The sequence below is a fragment of the Episyrphus balteatus genome, chromosome 3 (genome assembly GCF_945859705.1).
Source record: "Episyrphus balteatus chromosome 3, idEpiBalt1.1, whole genome shotgun sequence".
Lineage (NCBI taxonomy): Eukaryota > Metazoa > Arthropoda > Insecta > Diptera > Syrphidae > Episyrphus > Episyrphus balteatus.
Window position 1 is genome coordinate 76,219,589 of NC_079136.1, and position 27,721 is coordinate 76,247,309.

The window sequence follows — 27,721 nt, forward strand, 5'->3', positions numbered from 1 at the left end:
GGGGCTGTACAAAGAAAACAAATACCGAAATCATCCAAAAATTCCAAAAAAAAGTCCTTCGTGGAATAGTTAATGCACCCTGGTACATAAGAAATAGCGATCTACATCGTGACTTACAAATAGAAACGGTTACAGAAGTTGTTAAAAAATACGCTGTATCCCATAATCAGAGACTGCAATGTCATACCAATTCTGAAATGGTGTCCGTCTTGAATACAAGAAACCATGTTCGGAGATTAAGAAGAACCAAGCCTCATGAGCTTATGGTCTAAAAAAACATGGGAAAGTATTAAATGTTTAAACTTCCCCCAAAGTGATTTTACAAAGTTAAGAAAGAAAAATCTGATGTCGATCTCTCAAGATTGGTCCTGATAAAGAGGTGGTTTTAGTGGTTAAGAGTCCCACACTACTTGGTGTCGAATACTGCCAAGTGTCTTTTGAAGATTTCCTCCCGTCAAAAAAAAAAAAAAAAAAAAAATCTAATTATTTGTTATTTTTTCTTTATCCTCATATCTCCTCCAGCATGTCAGCTTTTATTTTCAATTTCATAAGGTATCATATGCCCTTGCAAAAAAAAAATTAATTTCGTTCAAGATTTCGCTGTGCTATTTTTGTATGAAAACTTACGTTTCGATTAAGCTGCGTAGGTAGGTACTAGGCTTAGTAAACAAGTCTACCTTTTTTACTTTCAAATTTTTAAATTTTACTTTCAAATGAAATTTAACCATAAACGTCGGGACAAAAATTTATGTTTTAATTTTTATTTACATAAAGTACACAATTTTAGTTAAGAAGTATATTTATGGCCTCCTCTAAGTATTTTCCTCTTAAGTCTAGTACGCAGCTGAAGCGAAACGAAAAATGTTCAAGTCTCCAAAGTCGACAACGAAAATGCTAACGAAAAAATATCATCGAGTATTCTGTCAAAGTTAAAATAAAAAAAATTCCAAATTAATTTAAAATCAAGAAAAACAACAGAAAATTAATTAAAAGTAAGTGACAAATGAGTGAAAACTCTCCAATTTTTCGCTAGAAAAAACGAAATTTTTCGTTCAAGATTTCGTTATACTGTTTTTGTATTTTTGAAAATTTCGTTTTGCTTGAGCTGCGTACTAGACTTTATCCCGTCTTCAAAAAGCAGCATCTCTCTTTTGATGGCTTTAATTAGTGGCGTTTCATCAGCTGCTTCTATATTTTGGTGGGGTCCTGTGTTTTCGAGACTATTTTTATTTCATTTTCTAATTTTTCTTTCAAGGAAAGTTGATGTTTGCAGCTTAGAACAGCACCAGGTTAATTTTCTTGAATATTGACAGCACCCACACGTTTTAAAATTGATGCATTTTGCTTTATTGCTAGGACTCGAAAATAAATTTCTTACTTCTGGGCTTGAGTTTTCGAAAATTACTGTAGGTAAGCAAGAACACCAGATAGCTCTGCTCGCTGCCGCAAGCTCAAGCGATTAATGAAAGCTGTCTTCAACTTGTTACTTATTGTTGAAGTTTTTGACTCTAACTGCTTAAAAAAAAATGTAAGAGCACCATCAGCCCATGGTATAAAAAGACAAGGTATGATCATTAGAGCCGCCATCTTACAAAATGAGGTAATAAGGTTTTGACGTTTAATATTTGACAAAGTCAAAAGCAACAACAACTTCCAAGACAAATTTGTTTACAACAACCATTTCAATGGGCAGCTGTCAAAACCTTAAGTAGGCATTTTTAAGTTTTGACAGTTCTCGATACAGAGTTTTTTCTAATGATCATACCTTCTCTTTTTATACCATAGAGGAAGGAATACCTTTCCTTCCTCTATGTTTTATACCATGCCATCAGCCAGCTGTACACAAGTTAGAATCAGAACGGCAAAGAGATTCAACTGTTAATTTTATGGGAGCCAGCAGCCAGTACTTCAATTATCTCATTTATTAAATCAAAATCTGTTTCTTCAAACCTTATAGGGTGATTCAGATCGATAAGCGATTTTCGAATGCTCTGTTTTAAAATTGCAAAGCGTTCAATCATCGCTTTCCGACCTTGTTTTGCAATAAAGTAATAAGGAATGTTATTTCCCATGTTCCATTTTAACATTTTTTTGTAGAATTGCGTTATTTTTTGTTTGCGAATATTTAGCCACCAATCCCAAAAATCCCGGGATTGGAGAGCTAGAATCCCGGGATTTTCGGGATCAAAAAATGGGCTGGGATCCCGAATCCCGAGATTGCAATCTCTAATCAGGAGTTTTCTGTAAACATAATTCTGGATTATTCATATCCTTAGGCCTTGCTTTGCATATTACACCAAACTGCGCTTCCTCTGCTTCAGTGAAACAGTTTCTACACAATTAATTTCCGATTTCATGAGGGTAAGCTGTAAGCTCTCTTCTTATTGTCTCAATGTTTTCCTTTGTAGATTCAAAGTGCACTATAGGGTAGAGTTGCTAGTAACCGGCCTCTTAAGGATTTTGTCTTATAAAATAAAGCACAGAAACGTCAAATATCAACATTTTCGAATAATTCTTGAAATAAAATGTACTTTTTATAATAATTTTTTAGTATTCTGAAAGGTGGCCGGCTTCACATACAGGTTTTAAAACTATTAAAACTATAAAATTGTGTTACAACATTAAATGTTGTTTAAATTTTACACAGTGATAGATTTATGAAGCACGTTGTTTTTGTTTTAAATGTCACCTTTGTTTGTTTCATTTTATTTTATTAAACTCGCACTGAAGATGAACTTTTAATATTAAGTTCGAAATGCATTCGATAGAAAAATAAATATTTAAAAAATAAATTTCATCTTATGTTTTTATATTTGTATGTATCGATGTTTTGGGGTCAATAAAAAATAATATCATTCTGTTTTTAAATAAATTATAAGGACCACAAATTTACGTTGTTTTTAGTTTAGGTTATTGAATATCGATTTTTTTTTATAGAAAATAGTGATAGAATCTGAGTTTTTTTTTTACAAATAAAAATAAATTGCATTTAGAAATACTAGGAGTATTCATGATTCAGGGCATACTTTACCACATCGCAAAATGGAAAATTTTAACTTGCATGTTTCATGAACGCCCCTTAAATAAATGTGGTCGACGGTAATTTATTTGGGGTCTATTTGGAGTTATAAACTGAAAATAAGTAGAATTTAAAATGTTTTTTTTTTCTATTTTATTATATTTTTTTAAAGTTTATTCCAACCTCTTCAATAATTTTAGTTCAGTTTATCATCGAATTTATAGCCTTTTCACACCAAGCCAAAAACGCGGTTTTTGCGAAAAACCCCAAAAACCTATATCAAAAACACAAGTTTTTCCATACATTTTTCATAAACCACAAGTTTTCGTAAAACACAAGTTTTTGATTAAACTCGTCAAAAACCTGAAAATGAAAACATTCAACTCCAAACGAAATAACCAAACAAACCTTTTGAGGAATTCAGCAACAATTCAGCAGACAAAAAAAAAAGAACTGACAGCAGACAAAAAAAAAAAAAAAAACTGACAGGCAAAGATAACTAGTTGTTTTACAAATGCGGTTTGTTGATTTTTTTTGATAATATAAATCAAATTCGTTTTTTTATTTCTTTCATTAATTATTATAGAAAATGGTAGAGCAGAACAAGAAAAAACAAAAAAAAAAGATGTGGGGGACCGAAGATGCATCTTCTCTCTTCATGAAGAGTTTCTGTTGGAACTTTGTCTAAAGAATTTGAGGGGCGGCCAATATATTATTCTCCGGAAGAAATAAAAATGAAACTACATTATTTTACGACCAAATAAATAAAATTATATTTAAATTGTCAGAGTTTATTTTATTTGATCAATTTTGTGAGCTGATTTAAACAAAAATAAATAAATCCCACCCAAAAATTGACATTTGGATGTCAAAATATTTTAAATGTCAAACAAAAACCTGTAAACTTGTGGTGTGAACGCTTTTCAGGTTTTTGAAAACTTTTTGCCATAAACCGCGTTTTTGGGTTTGGTGTGAAAAGGCTATTAAGAAAGGCTCTATATCGTTGAGCCTATGAAGCTAAAAAGCTTAATTGAATTAATTTTCCATACAAAATTGCGTTAACGAAATCTTCAACGAAATTAAATTTGTTTTGTTTTTGCTTTAAAACTTATTTTCTGATGTTTTTTCATAAATTCTTTGATTTGAATTTTTATTATTTTTTCTTTGCTACCCGATGGTATTTTTTGGTTAACATGTTCGCTGTTGACTTTGGAGACTTCAAAATTTTTCGTTTCGCTTCAGCTACATACGTACTAGGCCCAAGAGCCAAGAAAGCCGTCATGCTAAAAATGGAACACCACCCACTCAGTTGGTATTGGCGTGTTCAAATGATACCCTGATGACAACCCAGTCAAAAGGCCAATATCATTACTACATTTACCATATACCAGGCTATACAGAATACAAGATATACATCATTTCAATGACGTCACGTGTATTATAAATCGAATGTGAACACTGCCTTAAAGATCAAAGGCAGTAATGGGGACTTTTCACTAGCCGATTTTTGCCGTGCGGCAAAGCTTTTCGACTCATGTGAACGTAAGTCGCAGGCGACTAAAGTGACATCCCCATAGAAAAATCCTAGTCGACCGACATATCGTGCGGCTAAAATCGACTCGCGAAAAGAAGGCATTATACTCGAACTCGTTATCTATGGAAAGCAACAATAACAACCCTTAAAGCAAACGAGTCCGACCTCGGTCCGAATCGGCTCCGAAGTGAGTTCGACCTCGACTACGAAACGGGTCCCACGGCGGCTCAAATTAGTATGGAAATTATAATCACCGCGGAGCCGATTGCATATGTGTTGGTGTGGTGAAAATCTGCACTCCAAGAAAACGGAGCCGAAGTCGTACCCGAGTCAGAACAGCGAAAACCTACCACAAAAAGGAACAAAAAAGGAATGACCTTTCGCATTTGAAGGTTGAAGCCATTTGCAACAAAAAAAAAAGAACACTATTTCTTACATTTCAGCAATGTGTACCTTTATTTTTAGTTAAAATTTTATAATTTGTTGAAAGAATTTTAATATTAATAACGAGCTACGACCACGACACGCGAGATACTGCAATCTGCAATAAATAAAAAAATGGCGCTTTGTCATTTTCTTGCCTTTGTCCTTCTTTCTTCAATTCTCCTTTTCGCACTTTTCACCACGCTTCTCCTTCGATTTTGTGTTCATACACAAAAAGTTGCAAGTGTGTGAGTGCAACCTCGTATTTCGCGTTTTGAGGTCGGATTGTCAGAAATGATCTCCGTTTTCTTGCTTGAAGAGAAGACACAACCATAGACAAACCACTACCAAGATCGTATGCTTTTATATGTTAAATCCATTGGGACTTCGGAAATAGCTTTCAACACCATCTACCACTTGAAGCGGAAACCTCAAAATGATATAGATTTTTTTTCGATTAGACGTTAATGTAGAAAAAGAAAAAAACAAAAAAGACCTCGAAAAACATTTATTTTACGAATTAATAAACAAAATAAAGAAACTATTTTGGTCTTTTTTTTTCAAAATTGTTGCAAATAAAAAAAAAGTGCTTATTTACTATTATTTGTGAAAAGGCAAAACAAATAAAAGAATAATTTAATAATTTCTATATTTTTATAGTATTTTTTGATGTTTTCAGGCAATTCGATTACACTTTTTGGAGCCAAATTACACAGATATTATTATACATTTTGATATATTTTAAACCTGATTTACGGACATATTATTCACTAGTTTAAAAAATACATCTGGATGTAAAGAAATTGAAATGTTAAAAATAAATCGAAATCCATGATAGGTATTCACTATCACACAGAGAAAAAAATAGTCATTTTTAACTATTTTTTAACTATTTTCATAGTTAAAATCGGGATAACTATTTTGGATTTGGATTTATTTTTGATATTTGACAATTTTACATACAGATGTATTTTTTAAACTAGTGAATAATATGGCCGTTAGATATAAAAACATATTATTATCATTTTACAATCATAGCATTGATACTCGTTCATATAAAATTAATTCGTAAAATAAATATTTCTTGAGGTATTTTTTTGTTTTTTTTCTTATGGAAACTACATTGAACGGCAAATCGGAAAATAATCTATGTAACTATGTAACGCTGTCCACCAGGTGCCGTGACTTCAAGTGTTAATAGGGATGGAGACAAATTTAGACAAAGAAATACCAAGATCGGAAAACATTGTTTGCTTTTATAAATTTCCCACTTTTTGCAAGAAATGCCCGTTGGTGTTGTCTGTGAATGTATGTGAAAACCACCGCTGTGGTAAATGACGTTAACACGCACAAATAGGTAGATTCCCGACATTCACCACACCTCCAACACTCACACATAGATAGATTCACGACATCAACACACCTCACAGCCCTTCAAGCAAACAAGTCCGACCCCGGTCCGAATCCGCTCCGCCTCAGGCGGAGCTGAGTCCGACTTCGGCTCAGAAACGGGTCCGAAGGCGGCTCAAATTAGTATGGGAATTATAATCACCGCGGAGCCAATTTTATATGTATTGGTTTTTTCACCATGATTTCTCCTTCGACTTTGTGTTCATACACAAAAAGTTGCAAGTGTGTGAGTGCAACCCCGTTTTTCTCGGTCGGAGGTCTTTTCTGAACTCCGTTTTCTTGCTTGAAGGGAGCTTCCCTTCAAGCAAACAAGTCCGACCTCGGTCCGAATCCGCTCCGCCTCGGGCGGAGCTGAGTCCGACTTCGGATCAGAAACTGGTCCGAAGGCGGCTCAAATTAGTATGGAAATTATAATTACCGCGAAGTCGATTGCATATGTATTGGTGTGGTGAAAATCTCCATTCCGAGAAAACGGAGCCGAAGTCGGACCCGAGGCGGAGTATCGAAAACCTACCAGAAAGAGGAACAAAAAAGGGATGACGTTTCGCATTTGCGACCAACAAAAGAACAAGATTTATTTTTTCTTTCACTGAAATTGTTTTATTTATTTAACTTTCACAAACACAAATGTTTACAATTATTTACTGGAGAAACAGCATACAGGCCAGCGCACAATGGGGCATAATGGCCCAATCGGTGGCAATAAATCGAAAAATGAAATTGCCTGTATGGGGTCATTGTTATTTTTATTTGATAGTCAAATATCCCACTGTTAATATTGTAAAAGCTTAAGACCGTTATCATAAACACATTTCGCATGACATGCATCGGCGCAAGCTATTCTTGTTCACAGATATCTGGTGTCAGTTGTGAGGAAATTTGTAAGGTGTTTTTAGCGGCAGGAATAATTGATTTTCCAAAATTTTATTTGTTGAATGTTGTTCGTGGTTGGTGGTGGAGTCAGGCTGCAGGAGAAGATGACTTCCTACGAAAAACATAAAAAAGATTAATAATTATTGATTAGAAATTTGCTAAGCTACATTTCATCAATGCATACCTGCTTTTTATTCCAATTAATATTAATAATATTGTTATTATTATTTTTGACGAGTCACGAGCACGACACGAGAGGAACTTCAACAAATAACAAATAAATAACAAAATGGCGCTTTGTCATTTTCTTGCCTTTGTCTTTCTTTCGTCAGTTCTCCTTTTCGCATTTTTCACCACGCTTCTCCTTCGACTTTTGTGTTCATACACAAAAAGTTGCAAGTGTGTGAGTGCAACCTCTTTTTTCGCGTTCTGAGGGACTCCGCCATCAGTCTTTGTTGAACTCAGTTTTCTTGCTTGAAGGGTTGTAGGCAAACGTCATTTGACTACTCAGTTTCCAGTTTTGGTATAGGTTGTCGATGCTCCATAGATTAAACATACGAAAATTTATAGTCCTGGTATTTGTTTGTCTATGGTTAAGTCTTGTATTTTTTTTTTGCTTTCCATAGATAAGACATTCAAATATGACTGCGACTGCCTTTAATCTGTAAGGCGGTGTTCGCATTTATTTTATAATACGTATGACGTCATCAAAATGGCTGGTGTTGGGCACAGTACACATAAAAAGGTAATATATTCCGAACTGACATTGGTCGCCAGATTGTCAAAACATGACACTTTGGCGACCAATGTCAGCTACCGAATTCTTAATTGTTTGAAATACCGACGAAAAACGCACAAAAACCGATAAACCACGCACACTACTAATTTGTAAACAACTATTTACCATTTTCCGCGATGAAACACGAAGAAAATTTGTTATTTTTCAATTTATAATATTTTTAAGTGACATTTTATAAATTAAAACAAAAACAAATTTCCTGTTTACTGCGATTGAAATATAAAAATTAAAGGCCGACCTGACAGATTGGTGCCCATTTTTGACAAACAAATTTTGACAACGTTCGGAATATATTACCTTATTATGTGTACTGTGGGTGTTGGGGTTCTTGTTTTCTTACACCTGGGACACACTGCTTCTGCTAGTATGGGGATCGTGAGTGAAAATTTACCTGAGAATGTTTTAAGAATGAGAATGATCATAAAAAGTATCCCTCGTAATTTATTGGTATCGGCAATCAATTTTCCAGGGGAAACAAATTGCTAGTGAGATTCACGGTTGCAAAAAAATATACAGAGGGGAACAAAATGTTCATAGAGATTCAAAAATTCACGATAGGACCCAATTAATAGTATGTTTTCACTAAGTCCTGGTACGCAGTTGGAGCTAAATTTTAGCCGAAATAAAATTCCCATACAAGTTATCGATAATTTGTATGGGATCCATTTTAGCTCAGATAAAATTTTTCGATAATTTGTATGGGAGCTTAAATTTAGCGCGAGCTGCGTACCAGGCTACACGGAGAAAAAAGTGTCACCTTAAAATAAGATGATGCGTACATTAAATTTCACCACCATAAAATAAGGTGATATCCTCTTAAAATAAGGTGATTCCGCTTAAACTCAGTAAAATTTAATGTAAACTTCATCTTATTTTAATGTGAATGTTCATCTTAAAAAAACCGACCAAAAATAAAAATAATAAAATTATAGTATATATTATCATACTCATTTCCAACACTGAGATAGCTCAGTGGTAAGGCAATTGCCTAGTAACCCAACAGTTGTAGGTTAGATCCCCGGTGGCTGCAAGTTTTTTTTTTTTTTAATTTGCGCATTCAACAAATTAATGTGACTTGTCACCTTAATTTAAGGTGATACCACCTGAATTTAAGGTGAAAGTCATCTTAGCAAAAAACTATGCAGAAATCCGCTTATGTCGAATTCCTTTCAATGCAAAAATCGAATTTTCGGCGATCTCGAAGCGAATTTTTTCTGAAAATCATGTTCCATAGAAAAAAAATTCGCCTCAAACGAAGCAGAATTCGAATTTTTTTTAATCCCTCTTTTTTGAGAGATTTACACGGATTTGCACACACACTTGGAACATTTGACATTTCTCAAACGTCAAGCTGAAAGATTCCTTCGTGTTGTTTGTTTATTTGGGAATACCAACTTCAAATAAGGAGTAAATTATAATGGAATATCGTGTTTTATTGCGGAAAATTATGAAATAAATAAAAAAAAAACAATGTGCGATCAAAATATAATTTTTCTTGGCATAGTTCTTGTGAAAAAGTCAAATTACTGTGACTTTTCTTCTCGTGATTATCTTCAGGAAATTTTTTTCTCTGTAAAACCACAGCATACGGCCAAATAATTAACCTTTTACTTCATCTTCATTCAGATCTTAATAATATCTGCAATTTCCTATTGATTTGGATTAAATTAAATTTATATTACCGAAGCAAATAAACAAAATTATTGATCAAAGGAACTTTTGGTTTTATTTTACAGAAATTGTTTTGATTTCAGCTTGACGTTCGTGTAAAAATTGTTGTCAAATGACACACACACAATCGCAAAAAGAATTCGGTTTGTTTTCATGTTCCTTTTTAACACCAAAAATTCCATTTTTTTGAGGCGATTCTAAAAATTGAAAGGAATTCGACATTAAATTAAGGTGCGATCCCCTTAAATCTATGTGGTCTGGTTTTCTCCGTATACACACAAAACTAAAGAACACAACACCTTTTTTAAGATCTTTCATAAAAACATAGAAAAAAGTGCTGTTTATGAAAGAAGCTTTACCGCTGGTAAATTTTCTTATTTGTGATGATTCAGTTTAATACTTCCAATGCTTCGCTTACTAAAAAAACTTAAACAAAAATGCCGTTCTAGATCTGTGGTTTTCTCGTGTATTTCATGCTTTGGGCAATTGAATCATTTATTTGCAAAACATGATAAGTCCATGATTTTAAATTTTTCAGGAGAAGAAAAAAACGTTCTATTTTCTTTTAATATGCGTAGAAAAATTTATAAAAAATATATTCTGTAGAACTCTTGCCTAGCTACAAAATACCGTTTCGTTTTTAATTTTTGGATCGATAGCTCAAAAGATAAAAAATAAAAACGCTTTTGGACTTATCATACTTTGAAAATAAACGGATGTGAAATTGGTTTTAAATGGATATGCAATTTTGCTTTTAGCTCCAATCTATCAAACAATTGTATTTGAGAATAAAATACAATGTCCGGACTGCTTATTTAACTTTAAAGTAGCTTTAAACTTAAGATTTTCAGCCATTAATCTAATATACCATTTACACAAAAAGAAGCTGTTGTTTATTTTCAAAAGATGATAAGTCCGGGACTTATTCTGTTTTTGATACTAAAAAAATATTTCGCGTAGCTGTAAAATCGGATATAGATTGAGTAGATACTTCATATTTTAAAGACAGACGTGGTTATCCCTGGAGTACAAATTTAGTCAAAAAAACGAATTTTGAAAAAAGTGGACTTATCATATTTTGCAAATAAATGATTCAATTGTTATCGCTATGATTTGAGTACTCGCACTAGTTCTAATTTGGCAGTTTATTTTTAAACCCCAACGCTTGTAAAACTCCAACTAGTATCGAGGATATAGAATTTTCGTATGTTGGGGAATCAAAGGCAGAGAAAAGGTTATCCACGTTCTCAGTAGCCTGGGGTTCGAATCACGGCACACGATTACGATCATACGTTAACGTTTTGACTATCGCCGTCTCTATTTAATCAGTAGAAAAAGATAGGGATAGAGAGCGTCCATACGAATTCGATCGTTTAAGGAGGCGAATGTAAAGTTTTGTATTATTATTTTCGCTTTCGTCTACTCTATCGTTTAACCTTCCCATCGATTTACGACTGGCAAAAGAAATTTTTGCTACAGTTTTTTGCTAAAATTTCATAGACATTACAAAAGTGCCGGGCTACACGGTGATTTTTCAATCACCTAACCAGTCAGTTTGTTCCTAGAAAATGTGAATTGGAACGTGATTGGGCACAACACTGTGTAGCCAGGCCCAAACAAATCTAATGAATCCGGCTTTCTTTTGGAAATATTTGCTTCGGCTGTTTTTTGGCTGGAATATTGGAAATATTCGCGAGCAATTCGAGATGAGTCAAAAAGGAGATATGGAATCTTCAACGATCGACTTCGTATTTCATAATCAGCCCACAGGTCCGGTCCCAGGTGAATATTTGAATGGCTCTAGTTTGGATCCTTGTGAAAAACCGGCTCTTATGGTGGAGATTGACAGCTTCCGATTAAACCCTAGTATTCATATAGGGATGAATTTAAGCTCCTATACAAAAATCTTTTCAAATTTTAGCCCAGCTAATACATATGTATTCAAGAATTTCAGCCGACTTGTGCGCAGCTTAAATTTATTTATTTATTTATCAACTTATGTGTTATGTCTAAGTTGTTTTAAAAGTTTAGGCTAAGATTTTTGTTATGTATGAATAGAAAACAGATATATGTATGTATAACAGAAAAAAAAAACAATAAAAATAACAATTAACAGGATAACAATATTTGTTTAAAATCGTTTTTAGATAAATTAAAACGTTTAAGTTTATAAAAATCAAAGGACATTAAATTAACTTCCAAGCGATCAGGACTTGGTATTAACATTGATGAAAGAGTACCCAGCTTTGTAAACTTCTTCAACGTGATGGGTTTTGTTTTGGCCATACGTGATGTATCTGTCTGAACATGGGTTTATGTTTAAAGCACCAATACTTGCCAGCTTCAAAGCACGGCAGACTGTGATTTTAGAATTTTTCCAGTAAGTCTGAAATGAAATGATATTTGTTAGTCAAAATTACTTGACGAATTATTTTAACTAACCATTATTCAGCTAAGATTACTGCCACCTAATTAAAAAGGTCTAATATCACATAAATGGGACAGAACAATTTTGAATTGATAACGTTTGATTTGAATTGAGTTTACTCACTGGAGCTCATTTTTTGAAGACATTCTGAATACCGAAATCTGTAGACATGCAATAACAACCAGGATAAATTCATTTTCGATAATTTTCTGCTCGTACACCTGTCTTCGAAACATAGAACGCAGCCAATTAAGTAATTTCTATAAGCTCCTCTGATTTCTCTTTTTTCAGGAACAACTTAGGATATACAGTGTCGTGTTTTGATATGGTCATCTTCCAATGCCTACGATAGAGCATTTATTTTTAAATCGATTTCCGATAAACCGTCTTTAGCCTGTTTTAAAAATTTAAGTACCAGGAATAAAAGTTTTCCAAATTGAAGATCAAAGGGCAAAAAAAACCAACCGTTTTCGCTGTTTTTATTTTGTCGGCCTATTGCTATTAAAAAGATTTAAAATTATTTATGTTTATATAGAAGAGTTAATCTCTGTTACATGAAGTTGTACAACATTAATGTATATCCTCGTATCTGCAGCCAATTATTTAATTTTTTGTCAGCTATTTCCATTTTCACAATTATATTCTATTTTTAAAAGAAAAAGAGTAGTATTGTGCGTCACACGAATATGAATGAATAAAATATCAGAATTTATGACAATAGGTACTACAATAAATTATTCATTTATGAAAAATATTTATAAACAATTTAAATACAAATTATCGATAACTAAACCAATTTTTTGTTCTACCCCGTTCAAAGAGTTAATTTCCGATAATTCTCGGGGCTTTGCATCTAACCACCCGGGAGTTAAGTTATTGTTATTTTTACATATAAATTTCTTAGATTTTCACTATGTACAAAGGCGGAAAAGAAGTCTAATTGCAAAAAACAAGTTGACTGTATTTTTAATGACTTTAGCAAAGCATTCGACAAGCTTTGCCTTCATATACTTTTAAATGTTCTGAATGGTGGCTACCCCAGGGTACCCACCTTGGTCCGTTATTATTTGTACTATATATTAATGATATTCCGTCCTAGTTAATTGTAGGTATGTGTCTTTTTTGTGTGTATTTTTCGTACAATCATCCCTGTAGAAGACTGTGATCTTTTAAACAAAGACCTTCAAAGTTTCTGGGAATGGTGCAATAAAGTTTCAAATATTTACAAGTGTAAAAAGAATGTCTTCTATACGCAAGAAATATGTGATTGTCTATAAATATGCTGTTCGGCCTTATCACGAATTCCATTCGTATCGGAAATTTGCTACGATTCCCGAAAACAAAAACAATCACGGAATCCGTTCGTAATGGAAAATTTCATACAAATCGTCACTACGATCGGAATTTGTTTTGTTTTTTTCGGGATAAGGTCGATTAATTTGTCAACATCGTAATTTGTATAGTCTTACTGACCTTGGGATAGTGTTGAACTCAAAATTACATTTTGTTAACCATATTATTATCAAGTCTAACATGACTCTTGGTTTTATTAAAAGATTTGCTCGAGAATTTCGTTATAATGTTTTATAAATACTCTTTATGTCTCATACGTAAGATTCTTCTTAGAGTATGGTTATGTTGTATGGGCGCATTTTACGCGATTCATAAAATAGATTGGATTTCGTTCAAAGAAGATCTATGAGATTTTGCTTAAGATTCATACCATTGTCGAATCGAATTATCTTTTCACCTTACGTTCAACATATTCAATTAATAAATCTTCCATCTCTAAAGAGTCACAGAGTTTATCTATTTTTTCAGCTCCATATTGATCCTCTGTCGATTTAATTTCATTGCTATAGTCATTATAGTTTGAGAAGGCACTTCCCAGTTTGTATTTAGTCATACACCATTAAATTTAGAGTCGCCATTTGAGAGTGAATTTTTAAATGTGTATGCAATATAACAGCTTTCTAATATTTTAAAAAGGGATTTTAAATATGATGGAGACTAAATAAATTGGGGCCAAATCTTTTAACTACTATATTTAAAAAAAAAAAAAAAAAAAAAAACAATATAATTTATTCCAGCAATAACAATGTAAGATCACTTAACTAAAGGAAAAAAATTGTTTATTGAAAACAATACATATTGTACACTAGATCTAAGTTTTTCTTGTATATGGTTATTTTTTTTACTATGTATCAACCGTTAGTTTTTAACGAATTAAACCAAAAAAACTTAAGCTACGAGTATTTTCTATTTTTTTAGGTGTTTGAATAATAATCTATTCGTTTTTCTTCGCTAAATATTGCAAAAAAATACTGTTATTGCACGAAAACCCTAATAGTTTCGCATTTCTTGTTGCCATAGGCTGAATTCATAAACGCATCACAATTTTTTGTATGGAAAGAAACACTACCTTACCTACAAAGCATCACGTTTGCACCAGAAATATTTTGGTTCCAAATTTTTGATGCGTTAATGGGGAAGGGTATAGCCCGACTCAGGACAACACGACTCACGACAGCCCGACTCAACCCATAGCCCGACTCAAGATAACCCGACTCATCGCAACTCGACTCAGGTCGAGTTCTTACCTGAGTCGAGTTGCGATGAGTCGGGCTGTGGGTTGAGTCGGGCTGTGGGTTGAGTCGGGCTGTCGTGAGTCGGGGTGTACAAAGTCGTGTTGTCCTGAGTCGGGCTGTGCTTCTACTGCGTTAATGAATTCAGCCATACACATTTTCCTCATTATATAATTTTCACTGACACAATTCTATTAATTTTCGAAATATTTAAAGTTAAATTCAATTAGCACATTTTCATGTTTATCCTATCAATACTTATGTACATTTTTTCGGCATGGCCTCCCCCTACGAAGCAATTCGGATTCAGAATAAAAATCGTCGTTTGTATACCTGGAGTTCTTGATACATATGTACATACCAAAAACCATCGTTTGTCCACCCTTTTCTAGGAAAATATTGATTTATTTTACCAAAATAAATGATACTTACCATATAACTAGTTTTATGTGTATATGTTGGAAAAGTCTATTTTATTTAAAAAGTTCCTAGTTTTAAATTTGTACCTATTTTTTTTTTTTTTTTTCGAAAAGGGATCTAGGTACAAATTTTTGTCTACTTTTTCTTTTAGGTAAAAACTGTAACTCTTAGATAAAAAATTGTTTTTTTTTCTATTGGAAAACCAAAATATATAATGAGCTCTTAAAAAAGTAAATTTAAGTATTAGGTAATTAATATACATACATAGATTTGTTAAGATTAAAGAAAAAACCTACGTAGAATATCCTAAATTAAAACTCAGTCCAAAAAAACTATATTTTATCTGCACCTAAACAAACTAATTTTTACTAAAGATATTTTTATAACATCTTTTTAAGATTTTTACTCATTTTCATAATTGACATTGTGTTCAACGATTGATATTGATATTTTTGCCACGCAGTACGTACACTAAATACTCCTCATTAAAAACACCTCTAAACCGTTTATTAACTTTAAGATGTTTATGAAATATTTTAGATTTTGTTTTAATCAATTTACCATCCCATCTAATGGCTTTTCGATGATAATTTTACTGTTATAGGTACTCCCAATACTCATAATATACTACAAAATCCTAAAAATTACCATAACTTTCGCTATGGTTGTTCGTCGGTATTAGTATTGGCCTCTTTGGATTTGGCATTTAAAAGTACCCTGAGTTCCAGTTTATGTGTCTCATGGTGAAAACACGAGAAAATATTTTTTCTAAAACACATTACCAACCAACCTGCACTTCCAGGTTGGTTGAAAATTGCGACTTGCCGGATTAAAAATCGCGACTTTCCGGGGACCTTTTTCTTGACTTTTGAGATATGTTACAGAATATCCAAACAGAGATATTTATATTTCTAGGCTTACCCTTCTTTTTGCCTAATTTGACAATATTATATGTTAGCTTTGAACATACATGAACATTAGAGCTAAATGGCGCCCCAAGAGAGTTAAATTTTTTCTCATTTGAAATATTTGGAACAGTTTGCCAGTTCAAATAAAAAGTATGAATAGCTTCAATAATTTTAGCAGCTCCTTACTTGAACATATAAAAAATCCATACACAGCTTTGCGTTTTCACGCTTTATTCGTATATTAAATAATTTTTCAAAGATACTAGTTTTCTTTTCTTATTTTAAGTTAATAATTTTTTTTTATTAAACATTTTGCAAAAATGTTTGTAAATATGTAAATATGAATAGAATTTTGTTTATATAGTTTTTAAGTCATAAATGAGATTTCATCTCACGGCTTTTAAAATAAATAAAAATGAAATTAGGAGGGTATTTTTTTAAATATAGCCTTAAAGTAAAATTTTTTGATGAGGTTCTTGTCTTCATTAAACACCGTTTTCAAAAAGGTATAAACCATTTTTCTAAGACTAGGGGTTTAGTCAGGACATGCATGCTTTTTTTTTGTGTTGTAATTTTATTTTTCATTCTACTCATATGTTTGTTTTAATAAAACATGCTCTCTTTAATGAACCCAAAAAAATATGCATGTCCTGACTAAACCCCTAGTTCTAGAAAAATGGTTTATACCTTTTTGAAAACGGTGTTTAATGAAGACAAGAACCCCATCAAAAATTTATACTTTAAGGCTATATCTAATTTTTGCTTAAAGGCTATATCTAAAAAAATAGTCTCATAGGAAAACATTATACATATGTAGCTATTTCAAATGAGAAAAAATTTAAACCCTCTTGGGACGCCATCTAACGTCAAAATAAAAATCTGAAGAAATTAGGAGTTTTTTTTATTATTTAAAAACAATTTTTTCCACCTAGGAACTTGTTTCTCGAAAAAAAAACCTAAATAATGAACATACATGCATACATACTTTTAGTGCATATTATTTCATTTAGAAGCTAATTTGAACGAAATAATCTCATTTGTTCTAGTCGAGACAGGCTATTAGAAATATTTTTTTGTTTAATTTAACTTGATATTTAACACGAATGATAGAAAATATGTCAGAGTTGCCCGCGCTTGTATTCATGGTGAGGAGCTCATGGCTTTTATAGTTGAGCCTTTAGGAAAGTTGAGGGCGCGAAGATTTTTTCCTTCCAATCGCTTCAGTTACAGAAAAAAATAACACCACTCTTGAAATCGTTCATTGTAAATGTGCTCATACATTTGCTTCATAGAACTTGTTTAAACTATTACTCTACTCCACCACACGATGAACATATCCTAGAGTAATCAATGCTACGAATATTTTTATAAAATATTCGACACTCGAAAATTTTATCCGCAACTAGATTCTATTATCGGCAGTTGCGAGTAGTTTTTCTAATACATGTAAGCTCCCACTGCGAATACGGATACCTATACCAAAAAAAAGCACGCCAATTGCTGGATCTAGCTTTTAGTTTTCGATTTCAAATCAATCCTTAATTTCACTTCCTCACGATTAATAGTAATAATAATAAGAAGTTTTATATTTCCCATCAAAATTAATTTACAACAACTCTCAGTTCATTTAATCATTGGAAACCATAAAAAACAAAAACATTTATTTCATACATGTGGAATGCTGCAAAAAAAAGTAATAAATTCATATTTCCTTAAAAAAAAATTAATTTCATTTTTTACTTTTTTTTCAGATTGTCATGTTTTACAGCAGTATTTAAATAAATTCAACGTTTCATCTATGAGTATCTTCTAAGAAAAAAGTTGTGAATACAAAAATTTAAAAAGGCGTTCTAAAACAACATGTTTAAATACATTTATTTCTGCCAAATATTTACAATATTAAACAAGTAGCTAAAAATATTAATAACTACTAGATATTTTGTTATTCTTTTCAGTTTTTTTTTTACCGCAATAGAAAGAAAAACCCAAATAGATATATATTTTTAAGCAGACAAATTTAAATATTAAGTTAATAATATAATTAATTAATAAAAAAAAAAACATTCAACTGAATCATTTATTACTACAAAATAATTTTTTTTTAAAAAATACTGATATTGGAAATGTTTGTATGAAATAACACGTTAGACAAAGTTTGAAGGAAAAATTTAAAAATGTTTGTAATTATTTGTGTAATGCCCATGTCATGATTTTTTAATTTTTTTTTGTTTCTTAAGCTAGGTCTTAAGGAGATTATAAGAAGTCGAAGGGACACATGATAATAATTAATAATAACGATAGTGAAATTTCTCAATCTGTCGAATATGGTATACATGATAATTTCTTTAGTTTTGGTTATAAGAAATATTATTTTTTTTTTATCAACACATAACAACAGTTTATTTCAAAACACTACAGCTAATCAAACAAAATTAAAATCCTTATTCTAGTATCTATTGCGTTATACTTTATGGTGTAGTCTGAAATCAATTGTTAATCAGTCAGTCTGAAAGATAATAGTTTCTACAGATAATATTTTTTTGTTTTGTTATTTCTTATTAAGTACCTTTAATAGTGATTTTTTTTTTGTTTTTTTTTTAAGAAAAAAGGTAAATACAATTTGGTATGCACTTTTTCTACGGTATTTTTTTTTTTGTTTTTTTAATTCTTTCATATTGGAATCAATCGCAATCACAATCGGTGGTTTTGAGATGTTTTTTTTTTTTTTTTTGTTTGTTCATAATTATATTCTTATAATTAAAAAAAAATTAAGTTTGAACTTAATTTTGTTTACTTAATTAGAGATGTGTGAGTGTGTAGTAAGATTATTACTTCTTAAAAATTAATTTACTTGTAAAAATTCAGATAAGTCCTGCCAGAATTGCCAGTGTCTGCATTATTTGTAATTTGGTAAATTAATTCGCTTAGTTATTTTACAAAAATTATAAACCTAAAATACTTTTAATTTTTTGTTTTTTAAGAGATTAAGAAAATTCTTTGAATTCAGGCAAGTTAAACAAAAATAACTAAAAAAAAAATGTTAATTATGCAAACAAACTACATACTTTTGACTTTTTAAATACCATTTTGAAGTAGCAACTCACTACCCCTAAACATACATTCCCATACCGTACATTGATCCCCAGTCAACGCCTTGAAAGCTTGACATATCGACATTCGCTAAAGCATAGCTTTGATATGGATTACCAGTAGCTGCTGCGGCTACTGCTGCATGAGCATTCATTGGATTTGATGCAACTAGAGCTGCCTGTTGCGCAGCCGCAACATGTGCTGCTGAGTTCGCTGCATGAGCAGCTGTATTTGCCGCTACTGCTGCATGATTTGTTGCTTGATTAGCCGTATGCTGATTGACGGCATTTTGTTGTTGCTGATGGTGATGATGTTGCTGATGTTGTTGAGCAGCCGCAACTGCTGCTGCAGCGCTAGCTGGAATTGGATATGGTGCATACCTAAATAAATAAAAGGAATATTATACAGATTTTAAAATTTTTACTGAAAATATTAATATTATTAATATTTAAACATTAGCTGTGTTTTATTTTTCTCGTGATCCAGATCAGAAAATTGTATTTATTTGCGAAACAACAACAACAAAAAAAAAAATCATGAGGAAAATAAAACACAGCTATTATTTTCAACTACACGTACGCAGATTTTTCATTCATTTTTCCCGGTTGAGCTTTCCATGAAAGATCTTGCGATTTTTGATTGATTTTTTTTTGATAACTGATAGTAACATTCAAAAACTACATTCTCCCGTACAGTGATTTTAAACCAGTTGCGCTAACGGATTTCCCGTCAAGACAACTCACGGAAGCAAACCGGGTCATCAATGAAGATAAGTTTTGGTATATACGGACGGGTCCAAAGGAGTAGTGTTAGGTACCTTTTCAGGTAACTCTAACATTAACAGGTCAATAAAACTCCCGAACTTTTGTAGTCTTTCAGGCGGAAGTTTATGCGGTTTGTGAATCCGCATAATTACTTTGCACAGTTGAATTGAATGGGCCATATCTAATTCATAAGCCGATTCTAAGAAAGAATGGGGTTTATCCTATTCAAATAACATTGAATAAACCCCAGTCTAACATAAACTGGTGTCTAAAATGTCTATGCATTTATAGAAAGCTAGGCGGTAATCATGTCCATTTCTTCAACTGTCACGAAGTCCAAACTTGTTTATTGATGAAGACAACGAACACAGTTACCCTTCCCTTGTTTTCGCATCTTATGGTAGTCCTAATTTTTGATATTTTGTGAGAAAAGTGACATACGTCCTTTTTGCTTAGTAAAACACCTAAGAAGTGGATATGTGCGCTTTTTGCTAAGTGAAAAAACTGATTTATGTTTGTATTTTTGTATAAGAATCAAAAATTTGAAAGACATTTTAAAAACATAAACAGTAAAAAGATTACGAGTGACTCCAAAACAAAGAAAGCAGTGCTATGACAGGTACCATAAGTATTTATTTTTGTTTTTACTTTGAAAGAACGATTTTACACACAAAAATTTTAATCAAAATCGTTACATCCTTTTTTGAGGAAATTCAGTTTTTTTTTTTCATTTTGTTAATTTTGCAGGTACCATTAATTTTGGTTATAAAAATGAAATTTCAATTTCGCATCTAAGGAATCTCAGAAAACTCATACATACATATGTAACTACCATGTTTGAAGAAAATCGCTGCAGTAGTTTGAGCTCTAGTTCAATATAGAAATACAGAAAGACCGACAGAAACGCAGTACCCAGGATGATGCAAAGAATTAAAAAAAAGAACAAAGAGTTTTTTTTAAAAATGCGGGTAAGCGTAAGTAAAAAAAGGCACTTAAGCGTATGTGCCCTTTTTCCTTTTTGCTAAGTAAAATTATGGAAAGTGGTGGTATGTCTTTTTTCATTCACTCATTTTTTATTGTTTACTCTTATAACCTTTTTGCTTACACGGCAGTGCTGTAAGGTTGCTTTAAGACGAATACCTGAGTTGTTGGTAAGCATAAGCAAATTTTATAGTTTCAGAAATTTTATAGGTTTAGAAATTCTAACAATTTCTTATATTTAGGAAAACATTAATATGTATATCAGTGTTTACGAGTTCTAATAAGTTTTACCTACAAGTCTTTTAGAATGCATGTTTATGTTTTATGTTTTTCCCTATCGCTTTTTGCAATTTTTTTTTCGTTGCATCGAAATATAATATGTATAAACAAAAATTCTGAGTTTTCTCTTTTTTAAATAAAGTTTATGCCAAACATTTTTTTTCCTATCCGAGTGAAATACACTTTTAGACATTATATCTATTTTACTGTGAGCGAAACTATACACAAAACTCACCTTCATTATAGTCCAAGCAGCGACCGTCGAGTAACTTAGCTCATAAGGTTAGAGCTTAAAATTGTTGTCAAATGAAAGTTAAGTTGACACTGAAAATTAATTAAAGAGGTTTGCCACTTTTAAAATGGAAACTCCTATGTGGCAGCCCTATTATCAAAAGCCTAAATAGTGAAAAAGAATTAATAAAATATTGTTAGGAATTTTGTCCTAAAAATATGGCAACCATATTCAAATTAAAAAAAAAAACACTACTTTTTATTCACTAAAAGCCTTAATAATTACACCAAACTTTAGCTGACACTCACTTCTATCTAAAGAAACACTAAAAATACTATTTTTTCAGCCAAAATGTATGATATTTCATAGAGTTGAAGCCTTAAACTTACATAATATTTAAGATGAGACTTTTTTCTTTGTTAAAAATGTCTGGTGCCAGGTTTAAAATACAGACATGTACTCGGCATTCCTACGCTAATACTAAAAAACACTAAAAATACTAATTTTTTTCAGCCAAAATGTTGATAGAGTTAAAGACTAAAACATACAGTATCGGACAAAACAGTTGCAATTCAAAGTAAAATTAAACAATTTGTTCAGTTTGCGAAAGCTCAGTATTTTAAGAAAATAAAGTTACATAATTTTCAAAATAATAATAAATAAAATATAAATTACGCTGAATTCTATAGGGTATCCTCAAATTAACATGCGACAAAACAATTGCAACTTCTTATTCAACTACACATAAACTAAAAATATAAATCAATACCTATTTAGTGGCAAAAGGTTTGTTTTCTGTCACGGCATTCCACCGACGAGGTATTTCATTTTAAGACTTGTCATATCTTCGTCTGCACTTCTAACATTTTCTCGATTGATTTATCGTTTGACGATCTCCTACAGGGTATCTACTTTGCTCAAATAGTGTGACTGAAATGTACAATCCATAACTTCGATATTGTCATACACTTCCGTATTTTAGGAATGGCTCCTGAGTCCTGACTCAAATTTTAAGATAGAAGAGGGTGTCAGCTAAAGTTTGGTATATAGTTTAGCATTTTATTGTATACAAAATTGTACTCTTTTGTTTGAAGACGAACATTCAAAAAAGTTTTTTTTATTCAAATAGGGTTCTCATATTTGCAGGCCTACATTCCTTATAGTATTTATTTTTCACTATTTCACTGTTTATTCTTTTGTTTGGTATTTCAAAAATTTTATTTGACCAAACTACAAAGTTTTAGTTATGTTACAATTTTTCCATTGAAATAGGGTGGCAACATAAAAGTTCCCATTTTAAAAGTAGCTATCCTATTTTTTTCATTTTGAAGGTTCATTCATTTATTTGAAACCTATTTTAACCTCTAATCTTATGACCTAAGTATAACACTACGGTCGCGGGGTTGCCTCTCCGACTATTAGTGTCTCTTGAACATGAACATCTACAGGGATATTTATTAGATTTTTTTCTACCTAAACACTGCTTTACTTTTTTCAAATTGTAGGAAATATTTTTCATTTAATAAAAGTAAATACATATCACACTATTCAAAGTTAAGACAGTATTTATTTAGACAACAAGTTTGACAGCTATAAAATAGGAAAAACATGGTTTTTGAGGACATTTTCCAAATCTAAGCAGTTGTTTAAAGTTAAACAACGTTTATAAATAATAGCACTAATCTTTTTTCAGTTATTTTTGTATTTATTTTTGTTATTTTTATTCTAATTCAGGAGAATTATAAGACAAATCAAAATGGCGATTTTGAATGAAGTCGATATTCGAGTTCAAGTTGTTTGCGATAGCTTGGCGTTCCACTGTAAAAGAATTATATGCATTCAACAGCATGGCTTTATGCAAAAACGATCGACCGACGGTTACAAACTTGCTTACTTTTTTACATAAGTGTTCAAATACGTTAGAAAATGGACAGGAACTTGACTGTATCTATACGGACTATTCTAAGACTTTTGACCAACTCTCCCATGACATTATAAAGTTTAAAATTAAAAACTCTAGGTTTCCCTTTAGGCTTCGTTAATTGGATTTCTTCTTATCTTGAAAATAGATCTTATCAAGTGAAGTTCAGAGACGCTCTCTCAAAATCGTTCATCGCAAAATCAGGTGTTCCGCAAGGAAGTCATTTAGGACCTCTTCTTTTTATTCTAGCTATAAATGATGCCCCATTATGTATTCACCATAGCGAAATTCTCATTTCTGCAGATGACATGAAAATTTATAAAAGTATCAAATCGGTTAATGATCGGAGGCTTCTGCAAGAGAACATTAATCATTTTTCTATATGGTGTAGTAAGAATAGCTTAGTTTTGAATTCAATAAAATGTCAGACAATGACTTTCAAAAAAACGTGCTCCTAGTTTGTATGAATATAAAATATCCCAACACACATTACAGCGTGTTCAGAGCTTTAAAGACCTAGGGGTTAGTTTTAGTTATAATCTTGATTTTTCCGACCATATCAACGTCATCGTGAATAAGGCCTTCTCTATGCTAGGTTTTGTGAAGCGTTGGTCAAAAGAATTTCAAGATTCTTATGTGACTCTTTCCCTCAACAATTGTTTAGTACGCCCCCACCTTAAGTACGTATCCCAAGTCTGGACTCCTTTTTACGAGACCCATAATGTAAGACTGGAATCAGTACAACGTAATTTCATTTGTTTCGCCTTAAAAGGACTGCCATGGTCTGATCCTTATAATCTTCCTTCTTATGAACATCGGATTAATCTCCTTCAGATTCAAACTTTGGCTTAAAGGAGGGTTAACAATGACATAATCTTCATTCACCAGTTAATCACAGGCGTAATTGATGCACCAAATTTACTTAATTCTGTTGGTTTTAACTATCGAGGGGGTGCTTATAGCCTCCGATGCTTGGATTTAATGAATATTCTACCACACCGAACAAATTATGGCTTGCATGAACCTTTAACACGCATGTGCAAACTTTTAAATTTAAATTCAAACATTTTTGATTTAAACTTTAATAAAAATAGATTAAAAACTGTCTTAAAAACCAGTGTACCACGCTCATAAATGTTTGTGTTTATTTGTATGTCTTTTTGTGGCTCAAGTAATTATTTTGTTTGTATTTCTTTAATGTTTGTTTCATTTAATATTGAATTCAATGTTTTTTTCTTAGTGTACGTTTTTTGTAGTTATTATTTGCTTACTAACTACTAACACTGCACTAAGTGATGAGCCGGATAACACAGTTTTGTGTTGGCAAATGGTCGAAAGACGGTGCTTGCTATAAGCGCTCTTCGGCTATGAACTGATAGTGTAAAAAAAAAAAAATATCTACAAAACTCGCCGCTAAAGAGCAGAAATGGCATTATCAAATTAATCTGTTTTATATGTAAATTTAGAAGTACTTTAAAAAAAACCGATCACTTTTCTCAATTATTATTTTTTTTCGGCAACGACGGTAAAGATTTCGATTAATTTTTCTTTTAGGCGAATACAAAATTTTGGAAGTACTACTTTAATATACAGTACCTGGGTGACCGAGCTTTGCTCGGTATCTTTAAATGTTATAACTTTCAGTAAAAAAAGTCAAATGTAAACAGCAATTTTTTGGAGTGGGTTTGAGTTAGCAATGACCAGTTTTTTCGCGGGTTACAAAACACCACATTCCCACTTTATAATCCAGTTTATTTACGTTTGAATACATACGACGATCAGCAATAAATAGAAGGGTTACAGGAATCTGCATTATCGAAAATGCCTACAGCAATGAGATCCCTTTTTGTTCAAATTTTAATTTACGGGTCAGTGGATGGTGTACATAAAGTTAATATTTTTTTCAAGTTTAGCCTTGTCGGCAAAGCTTAGTATGAAGAAATACTATTTTTTATCCCTGTCTCTGTTTTATTTTGTATCAGTGGATGCTTTACTTCTTTATTTTTTTTACTTAGGTATATATGTATTATAAGATTGACATTAGATCAATGGTGTTGCTTATTGTGAGTTATTTTATTTTTATACGTTAACAATAGTTGCATTAAAACAAAAGAAAAACGTTAAACAAAGATAGTATGTGATACCAAATTAACAAATTACTTAAAAGTTTCAATACATGATCAAAAAAGTCATGATCTAAAAAATTTTGTTTAGTTATTGTGACAAAAAGAAAAAGAACAATGCATAAAAAATGGAATCATCTTTCAAAATTTTATTGAAATTGTTGAATCTGTCTCCGCGAAAAAAAGCTAATGTAAGAGAAAATACTTCCAAAATGTTGTATTTGCCTAGAGGAAAAAACTCTCAAAATTTCATCGAAATCTTTAAAGCAATTACCCAAAAAACTTATATGTGAGAAAAATAAGCGTAGCTGCGGGCGGATATTTCTAAAAGTACTTCCAAAACATTTTATTCGGCTAGGAGACCAAACCCTCGAAATTTCATCGAAATCCTTAGTTGTTACCAAAAAAATTCCATGTTAAAAAAGTGGGCGTGGCAGTGGGCGGATTTTTCAAAAAATACTTTCCAAACTTTTGACTCACTTAGATATACAAACCCTGACAATTTCATCAATATCGTTAGAGCCGTTTCCGAAAAAACTTATATTTTAAAAAAGTGGGTGTGGCAGTGGGCGGATTTTTCAAAAAAAAAACTTCCAAAACTTTTGACTCGCTTAGATAAACAAACCCTGAAAATTTCATCGAAATCGTTAGAGCCGTTCCCGAAAAAACTTATATGTTAAAAAAGTGGGCGTGGCAGTGGGCGGATTTTTCCAAAAATACTTCCAAAATTTTTTACTCGCTGAGATGAACAAACTCTGAAAATTTCATCGAAATCGTTAGAGCCGTTTCCGAGATCCCAATTTTATATATATATATATATATATATATATATATAAACAATTTTATCTCGTTTAAAGTTATAAGATAAGATATCGTCGGTCTCATGAGAAAACCTCGTAACTCCCAAAATCAAAATTTTACAGGAGAGACGAAAGAGTAAACAAACAACAGAGTAGTTGGGAAGAAACGCGCTGTGCAAAATTTGAATTTAAGTCTATTTAGAGTTTTCGGAATGACCCCAAATTTTCTGGGTTGCTCCGCTGACATATTTTCTAAAGAATGGCATTCAAAAGGAATTACGAGGTTTTCTCATGAGACCGACGATACTTGCGGAAACGGATTCAACAATTTCAATAAAACGTGCACGGTTTCTTACTCTTAACTTTTTTTAGACGTTTTTGGTCATGAACCTTTAAAGTTATTTATTTATATAAAATTGATCACGATAGAAAAGAAGAGCATACGTTATTTTTATTTTACGTATTTAATTTATCTAAATACATGTTGTATAACGTGGCTATTGTTAACATTTTGGAATTGAAAGGCTAATTTTGAGTTTTATTGGTCGAATTACTTTGTTTGATAGACTTCGGAATAATAACAGGGAATAAGTCCGCATATTAAAAATGTAAATAAAATTGGATATATTGTAATATAAATGTTTTCATCCTCGAAACCTAAGAATGCCGCGAAAAAAAACTTGTCACTCATCCGAATCTGTAAACAATACGCATACCTATAAAGCAACAAATTCAAATCTACTCCAAAAATTTGAAGTTGGCTATTAGACTATAGGCATTGGATCTTTATACTTTTTTTCACCGAAAGTTGTAACATTTAAAGATACCTAGCAAAACTCGATCATTTTTACTAAACTCCCTCCAAACGTGCTCCACTTTTTTTGTAACTCAGATGAAAACTGCTCATATAAGTTTTTTTTTTTTGAAAAACAAATTTACAAAATTTTTGATTTTTTTTTTACATAATTCTTAATTTTAATTTTAAAAAATGGCATCATTTTTAATTCCGGACGATAAAAAATAACTAAAAATCCGAGTTGTTCGACCCGATTCCGAGATAAGTTATGTAGAACTCTTAAATCTTCAAGAAGATAGTTAGATGACTGGAGTTGAGAAACGTCAGTTTAATCTTGACACACACTCTAAAATAAGTTTACCAGTTAATTTAAGATTATTAAATTTATGTTGTATACATAATAATATTTAACATATCCAATTTCCATTAAAGATAAATTAAGTTTATAAAAATCAATAATAGGTTGAATCACCGACCCTCCCAATAAATTGAAAACTATATAACATAAATAAAATATAAAAGAAAACATTTAAGGAAAATCTAAAACAAGCTAGTATAAATAAGATAAAAGAATTAAATATAATACAAATAAATATAACTAACTGAAGTTAGTTAGTCAGTTAGATGCAGTTGAAATTTAAACTTAATAAGCAGGTTTTATAAAC

General features: G+C 31.7%; 1 protein-coding gene and 1 long non-coding RNA gene across 14 annotated transcripts in view; both read right to left on the reverse strand.

Annotated features, from left to right (window-relative positions):
* Nucleotides 1–11,898: 11,898 nt before the first annotated feature.
* LOC129916493 (uncharacterized) lies at nucleotides 11,899–12,639 on the reverse strand. The gene is made up of 3 exons (XR_008772472.1): nucleotides 12,623–12,639; nucleotides 12,172–12,551; nucleotides 11,899–12,115 (listed from the first exon to the last, which is right to left on the reverse strand). It is a non-coding gene; the product is annotated as an uncharacterized LOC129916493 (long non-coding RNA).
* Nucleotides 12,639–27,721, reverse strand: part of LOC129916489 (RNA-binding protein Musashi homolog Rbp6) — an 80,949-nt gene continuing 65,866 nt past the window's right edge. For 9 of the 13 annotated variants that reach the window (XR_008772469.1, XR_008772464.1, XR_008772465.1 and 6 more), the window contains 3 exons: nucleotides 19,200–19,540; nucleotides 12,712–12,800; nucleotides 12,639–12,655 (listed from right to left, as the gene is read on the reverse strand). Coding sequence is in view for 3 of the 13 variants with exons in the window: in XM_055996481.1 (XP_055852456.1) it covers nucleotides 19,180–19,540 (361 nt within the window). In the remaining 10 variants the exon portion in view is untranslated. Of the gene's footprint in view, nucleotides 12,656–12,711; nucleotides 12,801–17,988; nucleotides 19,541–21,419; nucleotides 21,581–27,721 lie in introns of those variants that run through there. The other 4 variants (XM_055996482.1, XR_008772471.1, XM_055996481.1 and 1 more) reach the window with 4 other exon arrangements.